Genomic DNA, 15,797 nt, shown 5'->3' on the forward strand with positions numbered 1-15,797 from the left:
CCCAAGTCAGTCAAGTCTAATCAAATCCCAAGTTAGTCAAGTCCAAGCCAAATCCCAGGTCAGTCAAATCCCAAGTCAGTCGAGTCTAATCAAATCCCAGGTCAGTCAAATCCCAAGTCAGTCAAGTCTAATCAAATCCCAGATCAGTCAAATCCCAAGTCAGTCAAGTCTAATCAAATCCCAAGTTAGTCAAGTCCAAGCCAAATCCCAGGTCAGTCAAATCCCAAGTCAGTCAAGTCTAATCAAATCCCAAGTTAGTCAAGTCTAATCAAATCCCAGGTCAGTCAAATCCCAAGTCAGTCAAGTCTAATCAAATCCCAAGTTAGTCAAGTCCAAGCCAAATCCCAGGTCAGTCAAGTCTAATCAAATCCCAAGTTAGTCAAGTCCAAGCCAAATCCCAGGTCAGTCAAATCCCAAGTCAGTCGAGTCTAATCAAATCCCAGGTCAGCCAAATCCCAAGTCAGTCAAGTCTAATCAAATCCCAAGTTAGTCAAGTCCAAGCCAAATCCCAGGTCAGTCAAATCCCAAGTTAGTCGAGTCTAATCAAATCCCAAGTCAGTCAAATTCCAAGTCAGTCGAGTCTAATCAAATCCCAGGTCAGTCAAATCCCAAGTCAGTCGAGTCTAATCAAATCCCAGGTCAGTCAAATCCCAAGTCAGTCGAGTCTAATCAAATCCCAAATTAGTCAAGTCCAAATCAAATCCAAAGTCATTCGGGTGCGAATCCAAATTGTATCGTAAGTCAATCAATGCGAGTCCAAATCAGTTTGCAAGTCAAATCGTGCATCAGTCACGTGAGAGTCCAGGTGTGACTCAATGAGTTCCAATATTTTCACGTGTATGAGATTTCAGATCTGATTAGAAATGTACTCACAGGCAGCTGCTTCTCCAGGCAGTTGTAGAAGTTCTTGGTCTGGTTGGGTTTGAGCTTTTTCAGGGGGATCCGTGTCTCACCGATGAACTCGTTGTGCCGGAATTTGTCCTCGTCACACACGGAAATCCTGTAACCATGGAGACAAGATTAAACACAATTATTAACCTCATCAGCGCTACAGGTGGGACAAAAGAAGCAGAGTCCAGGATATTAGGTGTGAATAATATAAATAGGTGAAGTTTAACAGGGCATTCTGTCAGTCATGAGAGGTCATCAATCATGAAGACTGCATCCTCCAGCGTCTGTTCATTTAAGCTTCATTTTTGGCTGAACGTCGGCCGATAAATTTCATCTCCCTCATTAAAAACCTGTTAATTAACGAGGTGTGTGAGGTATGAAATGCATAATATTGTGTTGTTTACTATCTTGTTCTGTTTGTTTTATGGCAGGATTACCCGTGAAAGGAGATGAATCAGGAGAAGATTGGCTAAAGTCCTGAACTAAAAGAACAGGAACGATATTTATAGACATCGCTCGTGTCTTTAGCGGAGGGGATTTATTCTGACATTTACGCAGTCGCGAATTCATCCTTGAAAATATCCACCATTACCATCGCAAGAGCGGGCTATTCATTTGGATGATATGCGAGGAACGACGCATATAAAGTCTGCAACAAAGTCACCATGGTTAAAAAGTCTGAGATTTAACTTTTAGAAAAGTGCCATAATGAGCAAGAAGAAAAGATTTCTCTTAACGTGCCTGCTAAACTTATGCTAATTACAGAGACTTGCTCCAGGAGAACATTTCGCATCATCCTCAGGGTTCAAACCTGGCATCTGTATCCAAATGTGATTTTTCTGCCATTTGCTGGATGAAGTGGGACCGACTGAGACACCTGTTTTTCTTTGGCACAGATAATAATTACATTTGGCTGCATACACAAAAATTGTTCATAAACACACCACACACGAGAAACAAGTTTTCCAGTGTACAGCTTTGACTGGTAAACCGGTATCCTGTTTGCACGCTTCTCATAAACAATTTCAATTTACCATTAGCACAGATGGTGCAATAACATATATTGAATTAGTTTTTAACACTCTAGTGTATTTCACTGCCAATTCCCACTTGACACTTCTCCTAATGATCCTAAGATTCTTCCCGCAATTACGCCACTAGCGAGAAAAAAACACAGACTAAATTTATGCCCAGGATGGAGACACTGTATCGTCTTCTTTTATGTAGAATTTGCTGTTGGATGAGGACCGACTTCTAAATAAAACACTGAGAGCTGTCACTGTGTTTTCACTCAAACCTTGGCGAGTTTTTGTCCCCATTGTGGTTAGTTTGGTTTGTGCAGGTCAGAACATGTCAATCGTACTGAGCTGTGGACTGAAACAACCGAGCCAAGAGCGTCTGAGCATGGTAAGCTTGGTCCAGGTCCGTGTGAACCCTGTGAGATTAGACTGTTGTAAGAAAGATGCTCGAATGATTCTGAATTTAGAATCTCATTTAGATTCATGCCATTTGGCAGACACCCTTATCAAGTGCGACTTACATTTTGATGTCATTTTATATCATTTCTTTTTGGGCCTTGCTCAGAGGCAGAGCAGTGGCAGCTTGGTGGATCTGAGATTTGAACTCGCAACCTTCAATCAAATGACTCTGAAAGTAAATGACTCAGAATCACATAAAATGACTCAGAATCAATTCAGCTGCAAAAAAGTGAACCAAGCATTTCTTTTTCTATATGCAAGCTGCTAAACTGAACCACAATGCACACGCTGAGCCTATGGAAAGGCTCAAATGAACAAACTAAAATAAAGGATTGAGATGATACACAAAACATCTTAAACTATTAAACGGAGCCGACTCCGTGTTCTCCGTGCTCGAGTGATTTTTGTGATTCCTACTATTTGGGCTTTCTATTTTTTGGTTTGTTTAATTATGTGTACTATGAAACCACTCAAATACAGTACAAGAGTTGCCCTTAGCAGCTCTAGTATCTATTTTTTATTTTTTTTATATCTAGAGGTGTTGTGACTCATAGCGCTGTCCATGTATCATGTAACTCCTCAGGAATTGACAGATGGTTAGCCAGTGTTCCTGTGAAGTAGTGGGCAGTTTTACAAATTACTAGCTTTCCAGGAAAAAAAAAAAGAAAAAAAAAAAAGATGTCTGAACCGAATCTTAACAGTATGACACTCACCGACAAATGTTTAACGACCTTGATGGAAGACGGTTAAAAATTTGACATTAAATATCCATTAAACTTTTGTGTCATTTCTTACCGTTGCCATTTACCAGGTTAATTTAAAAAACAAACAAATAATAATAATAATAATAATAATAATAATAAACAGCTTGTTCTGTTACACAAAGTTTTCGGTACTGACGACTTAATAACGCAGAAAACTACACCATATTGTCAATTACGCATTTTTCTTTTACGCATTAATTAATACATTCGTGCGCCCATTTATTATTAGCCTTAAGTTACGTAGAACACCTGCTTGTCAATTTGTTACTATAGAAACGACGCATTTTAGATGAACGATCCTCGAATATTCCTATGTAAAGCTTTTTTAGAATGCTGAAAGCGATACGTCGTGTAGCGTAAAAGTGTTTTGTAACACAATATATTTGCCATGTCACCTAACCGTACTAGATATCACTATTATTTACAATATTTGGACTTTAATCCGTGTGTAGGTGAGATGGACCTGACATAGAAAGTGTACATATGTACTATTCCCAGGTCTGTTCTTTTATTGCAGTCGGTGTGTGTGTTTGTGTGTGTGTGTGTGTTTATGTGTGTAGGTGTGCTGGGGATTTGGTTGGTATTTGATTGCCCACTCGCTCACCCACATACTCTCATTCACTCACAGTCTCACGAAAAGGTCTGGTATGACGCTCGGGGTAAGAGCGTACACAACGCTTTCCTTCTCATCTGTAAAGTATGTGGAATTTAGCAGAATAGTTAACCGTCACGAACGAATCTGAACTGTGATAGAACGGGCTGGAAATTAGACTGCTGAAGATTCAGGAATTAAAAGGAGGAATCCAGAGGGTCAGCTGTCATGATGTCGACAGCTCGCGTACGCTGATTTTACGCAAGAGAAAACAATCACGCTGCTTAAGCGGACGCTGTTGTCATAGGTGAGAAAGAGGAGGTTGAGGTCCAGGCATATCTGACAATAGATGTTTCACACTTGTTCTTAATTAACATTTTAACGCTACAAGGCAGAAGTGCTGCACGAGTCAGAGATCTGTGACACTGTAGTTAAGTACTGTAACTACTGCAAAGGTCTTGCCATCACAAGAGACTGTGTTAGATCATTAGAGCGTTTAAGGTGTTACGCGTAAGAAATAAAAAGTGTTTTGGGAAAATAATCGCCGGGATGACGACCCGTCAAAGCCCCCTGGACATCCTGAAGTGAGAATTCAACAGCGCTGTGAAGATTTCAGTAATGATGAAAAAATTTGGAACTAGGAAGCATGTCAGACGGAGCTTAGGGGTAAAGCCCACTGTTAGAACACCACCTGGGGAGACAGCGGGAGATGGCAAATAATAAGGACAAACCAGCTCGAGAATGAAGGAGACCCTGGAAGGCATGGAGTAACCCATTTTGTGGCGAGACAGACGGGCAGAGTTCGCGTTTTATCTGCTGCCAATGCAAATTGCTCCAAACGTTTCGGTTTCAAGGTTCAGTCCCTGCAGACTTGCACAGAAAGAACATGAATCATCGTACGTCATCGTTCAGGAATAAAGGCTAACTTGAAAGCCGTATTGAAAACGTTTCTCTTGAAATGACTTCTACTGAAACCCTGAGGCTGGATTATGAGCTGAGGCCTAAATCCACACAACGCACACTTGTAGCACAGAGGTAATCAATAGGAGGTGCTGTAATAACCGCTGGAGTTGACAGTTCAGATAAACCGGTCACTACGGTGACACGCTGCAGTAAACTCGACTCATGCCACTTTCTGGAACAAAATACAATTCTGTTTGCTACACACCTGACCTATAGCCCTGTAAGACCGGGGTGGGATGAGATAGGATGGGCATCAACTCCTAGTACGATTATATTGATTTGTACAGATATTGAAAGCAAAAAGTCCTTCTCCGTCATGCCAACTTCGTCCGTAATGAAGCATCAACACACATCTTTCTTTCTCGTATTAAAGACCCAAGGAAACATTTGAAGTGCCTTGGTAAGCTTTGCATGGAGCTCGAAAGCTGAAAAGAATTCAACTAGCGATTGTTGTTAATTATTTTAATTATTTCCCATTTATTAGCAACATCTAATTCGAGAGAACACTGACTGAATAATTACACATCAAGGTGCACCGAAGCTGTGAAGACTCACACTAACTTTGACTTTCACGCACTTTACTAACACACTGTTGTTCTTTTCCTTTTATGGAAATGCATCCTGGATATAAAAAAAAACATAGAATGAATTTCCTCATGGTTCAGCCTCACGGATTAATAACCTTGTCCGACTTATGGGGGCATGGTGGCCCAGGGTCGGGGGTTCGATCCCCGCCTCCACCTTGTGTGTGTGGAGTTTACATGTTCTCCCCCGTGCCTCGGGGGTTTCCTCCGGGTACGGGTACTCTGGTTTCCTCCCCCGGTCCAAAGACATGCATGGTAGGTTGATTGGAATCTCTGGAAAATTGTCCGTAGTGCGTGAGTGTGTGAGTGAATGAGAGTGTGTGTGTGTGTGTGCCCTGCGATGGGTTGGCACTCCGTCCAGTGTGTATCCTGCCTCGATGCCCGATGACGCCTGAGATAGGCACAGGCTCCCCGTGACCCGAGAAGTTCAGATAAGCGGTAGAAAATGAATGAATGAATGAATGTCCGACTTACGAAGCCGAGCCTCTAAGAGGAAGGAAGTGGACATGAATGACTTGAACTGGCTAATTGTAATTGTCTTTAAGTCATGGTTGAGGTTTTTTTCGTTGGTCAACTTTGTAACATTCGAGCCGTTTTGAAGCCGTGTTATCAAAAAGCAAACATCAGCCTGTGTCTCATCCTGCAGTTTAATTGGTTTCCTCTACATGTTCAACTCCAAAGACAATATCACTCAAGGAGAAATGTTGGACTCTGTAGACAAGTGAAATGATGTGAATGTACACGTTTAAATGGTAGAAAATTCTAGAAAGTCTAGAATTTCTGTAAAATGTTACGTTACTGCTGCATGTCGAGTGACTCCTACTCGGAGATGTGGGAACTGAACACACGTTTCTCATTGCTACAGAAAAACGTTTGCGATCTATACGTCTTGTTTGCTTGTGCAGTATTGAAAGAGACAGAGAGAGAAAGAGAGAGAGAGAGAGAGAAAGAGAGAGAGAAAGAGAGAGAGAGAGAGAAAGAGAGAGAAAGAGAGTATAATACATCATTTCATTCCTTGAATCTCCTCACAGAGCAAAGAGGTTGGGTTCACAGGTTGTGACGCGTGTGTTCAAGCTAGACGAGGCACACAAATATAAAAAAAAAAAAAAGCTCAGTCCTGACGTACAGGCTGGAGACTGATTCCTTTTTGAAAATGACAGATCGGAGGCTGCTGATTTGGCATTGTTTAGTGCTTATTTGCATGAAGGGCGAGCGCTCGTCCCCCGAAAAAAGAAATACCTTTGAAGGATACTTTGTGTTTCCATGGAAACTAGCAGGAGACGGGCCTAAAGAAAAGCCTTGATGAATCATCAGGTGGGCCCCCCCGGATCAATACATATTACCTGCACATACACACACATACACACACAGCTGTAAGCTCGCTCTGGCAAGAACAACATGCAGGTCACCTGGTGGGTCACGGTATTGGAACGGGAAGTAAAAAAAACGTCCCTACAAACCATAACTATGACGGATAAATATTCGTTCCTTCGTTTTTTTTGTTTGTCAACAACAAAGATGCCGAATTGAAACCGAGCGAAAAAAATTAACTCGTCTCGGCAGAAATGTCTCTGGAATGCGGGACTGACGGGGTTAATGCTTCGCTAACACTTCGCCAGCAGTCATTAGCAGTCCTGAGAAAGTACAGAGTAGTGCTGTTTATCACGAGCGATCTCTGCAGAGCTGTCGCCATGCCTCATTAATTTCACTACGGTCCAGACAGACGTGTGAGAGATGTGGCACACTCGCCCTTCCGCTCCTAACCCGCAAGCGATTTAGTCACAAACGCGTGCGTTATTTCGTTATTTACTGATTCAGAACGCTTCAGGGTTATGTGAATGTGACACAGGAAGAGAGACAGGTAGATTATGAAGTGCTTGTTGAATGGAGCAAATCCTACACTATCTCTATCAGTATGTCTGCTGGAGGATTCCTAAGAAAGGAATTGTGTTTTGACTTCAATTAAAATGCCTTCCGGTCCATTCCGATGCTTTCCTTCTATTAGATCACATGACCACATTGTTATGAGTTTTATATCTAAACTGGCTTTAACCATTAACGGTAATGGCTTCATTTTTTACTGAATGTTTATGTAACAGGAGGAGAGGTTAAAGGGCGTTAGTCTGTTGCATTAGTCCGGTTGTCAGACTGGAAGAATGTCGATTACCCGCTCTGTCACAGGACACGTACGGGTTCTGTGGGGCTGCAGCTGGTAAAAATAGAGATGCCATTTAGAAATTGGAATGACGGCATACACGAATGACACGCGTTAACCCGTGCTGCTGTGTAATGACGGATAACTCATGAGTGCAGCTATACTGCTACTACAATAAGCTTAATATACCCTGGACATTTGCTCTATGTAATGTTTTGTACGTAATAAAAGAATGCGAGATGGTAGACTTTTTATCCAATTAAAGTTACGTCCGATATTGAGGAAGGACATACCCTGAAGACTCCGTTACCCAGAACACACCACAGCATACAAACATGGCCACCACGATCTACAATGGGATGCACTTATTTCCAGGAATTTCAGAATAGCGTAACAGATATTGTGTCATCCGGTAGGCGTGGCCTATTTGATAATCTAACCCTAACCCTAACTATAGTTTTTGGTTGTTTATTTGTTTATAGCTTAACTGTAAGATAATAAAGCATAATAGATATCAAATATAAAATCTACCTGTATGACTGTTTTGTCCTTCATTATCCGTCGTAGGTATCCAAGACCTCCAGAAACACGCCCACTTTACATCGCGGTAACGAAACCCCTGGAATTTAGTGAATGCCTGATCTGCAATCCCCCAGATCCAAACAGCACCGTGTCCGGAATTGTAATCTCACACAGAATCTCACACTGACTCCACAGTGGTGTTGATATGACACTCATATGAAAGTAGACAACTCAGGGCTTTGTAGAATTTGTAGTGTTTCATAAGCATTTCTGTTTTTACCTAGCAATATTTTTTTTCAGACAAATGTTTATTCTATCTTTAAAGTAAATAGTGATATCAAACCCATTTCTGCGCTCTGAGATGTTTGTTCATAAGCAGCTAAAATTTGAAGTTAAAAAATTCTGTGTAAGGTTACCGACAAAGGGAAAAACACTCTCTCACACCGAACGCCAACAGAGACCTGACTCATATATCAGATTTGCAGCCAGAAAATTTGTTTAAACCAATTGAAAATGTCAGATAAGACGATTTATTTCTCTGACACTGGAGAACAACTTCCAGAAATAGTTGACCTAGACAAGCTTCAGTGTATTCACAGTTACACACTGTTTAAAAACAGTTCTTGTTGCATATTATTTATTCCAAACGATCGATTTGCAGCACTCCGGGTTTGCATCGGTGACCAAAATGGTTACGGCAGCATGCGCATTAGCATCCTCGTACATGCATTACCGCGTAATGGATGTGTTATGCAATGAATCTCCAGCATTATAAGGAGATTAACCTAGTTGCCTAGTTGAACAGGCAAATCCCTTCTTTGTGCTGATCTGCAGGCAGATTTAAACCACACACAGCAGACAACAAGACTCAATTAAAAAAGATTTCAAACGAATAGATAACCTTTGTGTACCTTTATGATATAAAAGCTCAGCTGTGTGTGATGAATGGTTGGATGACTGGTAAAGATCTTGGACAATGTGTAATAGTGTGTGATAACGAAGCTACAAATTGTCACAAATGGGAAAAGTCAAAAGCCGGGATGTGGATTGTGGAAGACCTCAGGAGCGAGCGGGTACCTGAGGGTTTTGCGGACCATGTCCTCGTCGGTGATGCCGTAGTAGGTCAGTGTCTCACTCCATACAGGGTTTAAGGTGTTACGCAGAGTCTTGGTCCGGAGCTTGTTGGCCTTAATGAGAAGACAAAGTTTGGGATGAAATCAAATCATTGCGTTACCATATATTTAGAAACGTGGAAGTCTATTGGATGACAAAACTGAGGGTTTGTCAATTTAAATACTTGGAGCAGAAGCTTACTTTTTCTACAAGAAGGTAGAAATAGATAATTGCTTTGCTACAAGTTGCTCTTCTGTGGGATCGGGTCCAACCGTTAAGCCTTCACTCCCTATCTCATGACCCTGTCACTGGTTCAATAGGTCTGTCCTTCCTCAGACCACTTTTGCTAGGTTCTAACCCCTGCAAACTGGGAACACTCCACAAGACCTGCTGTTTTGGAGATGCTCTGACTCAGATGTCTACCTATAACAATTTTTCCCTTGTCAAAAGTCACTCAGATCCTTAAACTTGCCCATTTATCCTGCTTCCAACACATCAACTTTGAGAACTGACTTTTCACATGCTGTGTAATACATTATATCCCACCCCTTGATTGACAGATGCCACAGTGACGAGATAAATTAACGTTATTCACGGCACCTGTCAGTTTTAGTAAGGTTATGGCTGATCAGTGTACAGTCACCTTTAACAAAATCCATGGCTCGGGAACATCAAGATTAGACTTTTAACATCAAGATTAGGCCATTTCATTATGGTACAGTAGGTAGCAATCCACTAATGTTATGTTTTAAAACCTGTTTGTTAAAACGGTTCCTTGTGCAACAAAATGCTAAATTAAACATTTTTGGTCTTTAGACTGCTATCAAGTGCTAAGGGAATTTACAGCGTTGAAAATGTTACATAATGTTCCTCAAAGATGTTATATAAACCTAGCTATACGTTACTTTAGGAAGCAACTTGTTCAAAATCCCATGTCAGCTGCACAGTACACACTGCCTGAGGTGATCTGGCTCAGGGTAGAACAATTCATGCACTGGGATTAATTAGTATGCACAGATGATTGGACGAGCATCAGTCATGAAACCGAGCATGACTTTAAAGCAAGACTTTAAATTTCAATCTTTTATCGTATCATACAGTCATGCAGTCAGTGTGAACATATCAGTGTGAACAGGGCAGAATGTCGGGTCTAATAAAACCTACAGGCATGACTGTTTGGTCAGTATTAACACACTGATCTTGCTAAATAAAATATTATGTAATTACATCAATGTATCAGCCTAGTGTCCCTGCAATTCCCCCTCTGGCCTTCCAGAAGACGTTTAAACCACACTCACGTCGTTGCACGACATGAACAATTGTTAGATTTATCTTCAAATCCGAGTCACTGTCTTCCTGTTCTACTGTTTGCGTCGGTGTTTTGACCTGTTTCTGTTCCCTGGACATTTTCACGTTTGGATTGTGTATTTTCGAACTTGTTTGTTATGCGGATTTGTCTTCCTGGTTACTGATTACTACTACATATCCAGCGTTCTGTTTTGGACCGTCTGCCTTAATAAACATGCTGCACATGGATCCTACTGTACTACTACTGTGTCTTTTCTGAGTCTGTTTCTGATCAACAGAAAACATAGGATTCTTGGAAATAATAACTTTTTGAACGAATGAATGGATTTTGTGTCGAATTTTGCTCCACAAATGCATACAAAGAGCAAAAACAGAGCACACAAGTACAGTACATACTTTGCTAGCTCCAGGTAGCAGGTGCAGTTTAACATAGGGATCTGACAGCCCGTTGTGATCCATGGGTTTGAGTCCCTGTGGAAAAAGAGAAAGAAAAACAGAACGAAAGAAGCAGAGTTATTTAAAAATGGCAGTCAGAATGCATCACCAAATAACATAGCCCAGCTTTTCCTGTTTGTTTGAAGGTGAAGCCTTAATGACCCAAAAGCTTGGGAGATCTCATTCAGGTCAAACTCTTTTAATTTCCAACACTTTAAGATAATGAGATCCATTTAAGCTCTAACAAAATAAACGACAGAACGGCTGGGTTGTGTTTAAAAGGCAATAATTACTCAAAATACCCAAAGTCAGAAATCTGCTTTGACATGACCTTAACAGAGCTGGAATATTTAGTGCCATGGTGGGAGCTGTGAACTTCATCTACAGCTGATTAATACATACCGGATGTGTAATTGCTCGACTAGGCTACGTTTAAAAGGCTAAGTGTGGGAGTGTCAAGATGGGAATAACACAAAAACAAAGGTGTTATGCAATATTTTCTCCTTTGAAATATGTGGGCTGCCTGTTTGCTATTCACTTGTGATCGTCGGTCGAGATTATATGATAACAAACGACCACCTGCCGTTTTACCAGAAATGATCCGGTCATCGATCAGCCAGGCATTTAGCAGTGGTGCAATGCATATAAGCATGATCACATAAACTGCTGACTGGTGAGAATAAAAACTAAAAAAAGAGACTGGAGAATGGCTAGAATGGTTTGAGCTGACAGGGAAGCACCAGTCAATCAAACAAACCATCTTAGAACGCACAACTTGGCCGAGGCCGATGGGCTACAACAGCGGCAGACCACGTAAGGTTCCATTCTTTATACTCAAGATCGGCTAAACAGCAGTAACTCTCTAGCAGTAACTCAAGTAATCCTTCTTTACAACCGTGGTGTGTAGAGAAGTATCTCAGAATGCTGGCTGTAGCCTCAGCTTCCTGGTCTTGATTGAAAAGAGTTGATCCTGATCAGTGTTGTGCTAGTTACTAAGAAATAGTAACTAGTTACAGTTACTAGTTACTTCATTCAAAAAGTAACTCAATTACTTTGTTGATAACGTGTTACTTTTTTAAAGAACGTTCTTTAATGATCCCATTAATGAATAGGACCTTCGAACCAGAAAGACACAGCTTACATTTGACTAACTTCCACCAATCCTACAATGTGTCGCTGCTGTAAACAGGTTAGTCTGTAAGCAACACTTCAGCCAAAATGAACAAATTTAAAAAAGTAACAGACAAACACACCATATGGTAACGGAGTTACTTTATATAAAAAAGTAATGCGTTAGAGTATTAGTTTCTGTCAAACGTAACTGCATTACAGTTACTAGAAACGTGTTATTGCCCAACACTGATCCTGATGTAGTTGTAACACACCCGCCTCAAAATTTGCCGTGTTTTCGATTTTGAGATGCTTTTCTGCTTACTGTGGGTTTAAAGAGTGATTATTGGAGATTTTTTTCCACACAATTCTGTGTGAACTCTAGAGAAGTCTGCATGTGAAAATCCCTTGACAGGATGAATGAGCAGTAAATAAATAAAGTGGTTGATGAGTGTATGACTTCTTCATATGGCTGGTACTTGAAGAATGCTAATATTTTTTTTGAGTAAAATCCTGAAGTTTTAGCATGTCAAATAAGCTTAGCTTGCAGCTCTGAGATCTTTTTGAGACATTTCTTTCTTAAAGAATGAGTTAGGTCATTCCCCGGGCGTCCCGTATCAAACCAAATTTGAGTGCTATGTATAGACAAGTGCATTCCACTTGAGACAAAGCATCGATATCAAACAGGCAAGGAGAAATGAAAGATTAATAGCTTTTTAAATATTAATTAAATATTTCCCACTATGGTTGGCCATAACATTTGGTCAAGGGCAAGCGATGTGCCGACAGCCTGGCTTGACTTTGTGGAGAAATTTGAGGCAGGCTGATGGGGGTATGCCTCATAAAGCTTAGCAAAAGCTGCTTGCAAGTTCACAGTACAAATCAAGGACCCATCCTTTTCATCTTTGTGTCAAATCTCTAAACCAGACATCACATAAACAGCCATAAAATAATGACAGCTGAGTAGCAATCCAAGAGAATCTGCCCACAAGCTGTTATGAAGTTTTAAACAGTTCAGGTCAATCGGAGGTTATTATGTACTAAAACTAAAAAACTGACAGATAGGGAAGATTTATGATTTCAATTTGAAGCTCTAACTACCAGCCAATATAGTGGGATGAACTTAATTTATCATATGAATTTATATTTATCTCCATCCCTTAGCATGGATTTGCTTCAAACTAACTAAGCTCAGAATTTTTATTTTTTTTACAGCCTCTGTAACCCTGTTTGGGACGTGGGTCACATTAAAGTATGGTATTATTACAGTAATATAATCTTGTTAGATTTAGTTTCTATTTTGTGTTAATCGTGTTGGAAAATTGGTCTCTGTTTGTATTTGATTTTTGTACAGGGTTCTACATTTAAGTCTCTGTTCTGTCCACAGTAATACGAGAAATGAATGAAAAAGTAAGTGAGTCACGCAGGATGTAAGTGCACAGCACAGAACGTCAATCTCTCCTACCTATTTTACTCCCACAGGCTGACAGAACAACAAAGCTAATAAGTGTTTTGTACTTTAGCAAGTAAAGATGGTCCCAAGGGGCAACTGCTGCTGCAGCAAGGGTAATAAATATTGCAATACATTTCTGTTTGGTCCCTTCTTGTCTCTGTTTTGTCCTTAGTCTTCTTAGCTGCTTCCAGTCATCTGTCCCTCAGTAACGTAAAGGGTCCTCTCATTTGTCTTTCACTTGACAGTAAATATGCCCGTCTCGTTGGACCTAAAAGGCGTCTTTCAAATGTCTTCGCCTTCCTCTGGCTCTGTGTGTGAGTGCGAGTGTGCATGGACTACAGATCGCCTTTCACTTTGAAGGTGCATCCCTTGAGGTGAGCTCTTCCACAAAAGAAGACTTCTACAATGTGCCAAGAACCTGAGTGAGTCTATAAGAACAAAGCTCTGTCTGGTTCCTCTCAAGGTTTTGTCTCAGGGAGGTTTTTCCTTGTGGTACCGGCCGTTGATAAACGCACTACCCAAATAAAACTGAATAGGACTGAACCTCTTGCTGTCAATTTGTCTGTGCCTGCCCTCCACTTCGGATGTAATTCTAGGTTTCTTGAAGGTCACCTTGAATAACCTGTCAAGACCCTGTGATCTAACTGCCTCGAAAAACCTTTAGAAGGAAATTCATTATCGGCGCCATGTAGTCATAATGTCTCCAGAATCCTAGAGTTGCCTGTACATGAGAAATCTGGACAGTACCCTCATGCTAATCTGGTGACTAAGTGTGATCCACACATTGCTAACAATCTAAAATGTATCTGAGTGAGAAATAACTTTTCACACCTGCGGTGGACAATACGAATCTTTGGTGATATCATATGGATGGCTTCCATGCCTTCAACACTAAACTTATACAGTATCTGTGTGCTTTGGAAAGTTTGTAATAGTTTATATTGATGTGACACTGACCTAGAGTCATTTCATCTTGTATCTCATGTTCGGCTAGGTTATAGAGTGGGAATTTATCTGCAAGTTACTGGATATCAAGATGTAGCTATTTCTGGACAACTTAGCCAATTCCCATGGATGTCACTAAAGTATAAAATGTTAAAGACTGGCCACATTTAGTCAATAAACTTTTGTTCTTTAGTGGCTTCAGCCAGACCTCCATTAAAATGGGGTACATAAGGGGGCATTCGACAAACTGAACCCTCTTCGCATTTAAAAACATATCTTATGATCTGCATGTGGAATTGTCAATGTAAGTCAGGCCTTACATATACTAGATAATCAAGGTATGTCAACTATCAACCTGGCCTCAGAAAAAAGGTGGCATTTGGATCGGTGTAACCTAGAATACCTCAAGTTGGCAAAGTAGACTTAATTATTGTCAGTGCTGTTGGTCTCAATTCAAGTCATGTTTGCGATTTACTGTCCTACTGATCCAGTTCCAAGAACAACAAATGAGATGCTTTGTTCTTGACCACAGGGAAATCCTATCGGTGTCGTCCGGCAGGTGAAACGTTATGAAACTGATTCATTAAGCTCTATCAGCAAATTTTACCTCACAAGATGTGTGTAGTCACTTCATAATACCTTTATCTGACTCATAAAGAATACTGGCAACTAATTTATGGACATTCTGACATCTAATGAAGCTTTTCATTGATGTAACATAAGCTTGCTGATTTCATTAGTTCCTCATCGGGTCTGCGTCCAAGCCAAGTCACGCCGCCATTTGCAGTGTAGTCTCACAGTGGCTTTGGCTTCACACTGCAACAGACTTTGTGACTAATCTTCCCAGGAACTAAGGCTTGGAAGTCGGCCCGGTAGCAATAAACTGATGATCAAGTACAGGTTTTGCCTAAGGGGCACCCATGGTGCTAGGGACAGTGGAACTGCTACTTCATAATGTGTTGTCATCAATTATGGTCTACAACACTGGCAACAACAGAATAGGAGTAGAGCTCTCTCAAGTTCTGACCATGCAAAAAAAAGTTAATTAACCAAAATCCTTTCCAGGATATCAAACTTAATTGCTTCTGTGGCCTTTCTTGTACATGAACCCCGACTTGTTCCATTCGTCAGATAAGACACTGGATGTTCTGACAGCAATAAATGATTCCAGCACAACTAAATGAAGTGAGAGGTTGCTTAAATGTATCGTCAGTTTGTCACCCATCAGCAAAACATGCAAACTTGTAACGATGCCATACAATCCGGTATGCCATCTAAGACCTCCACCACAGTCCTTGTACAATTAAACAAGAGCACTGTGTATTAGCCTTTCAGGTACTTTAAATGTTAGTACTGCACATTTTATGTATGCCTGTTCAGCCTGGGATACAGCATAAAGCACAATTTCAAATCCTGACAAGAAGGAATGCAGCCATAGGCAATACAGATGATTCTGGCTCCCAGCAGGGAGAATCACAGACCTT

General features: G+C 40.8%; 1 protein-coding gene across 1 annotated transcript in view; it reads right to left on the reverse strand.

Moving 5' to 3' along the window:
- Positions 1–15,797, reverse strand: part of LOC113663341 (double C2-like domains, beta) — a 64,610-nt gene that overhangs the window by 12,517 nt on the left and 36,296 nt on the right. Inside the window, exons 3-5 of the mRNA XM_027178576.2 lie at positions 10,767–10,841; positions 9,027–9,136; positions 874–1,000 (exon numbers count right to left, since the gene is read on the reverse strand). Coding sequence (XP_027034377.1) covers positions 874–1,000; positions 9,027–9,136; positions 10,767–10,841 — 312 coding nt within the window. The remainder of the gene's footprint in view (positions 1–873; positions 1,001–9,026; positions 9,137–10,766; positions 10,842–15,797) is intronic.

The sequence above is a fragment of the Tachysurus fulvidraco genome, chromosome 26 (genome assembly GCF_022655615.1).
Source record: "Tachysurus fulvidraco isolate hzauxx_2018 chromosome 26, HZAU_PFXX_2.0, whole genome shotgun sequence".
Classification (NCBI taxonomy): Eukaryota; Metazoa; Chordata; class Actinopteri; order Siluriformes; family Bagridae; genus Tachysurus; species Tachysurus fulvidraco.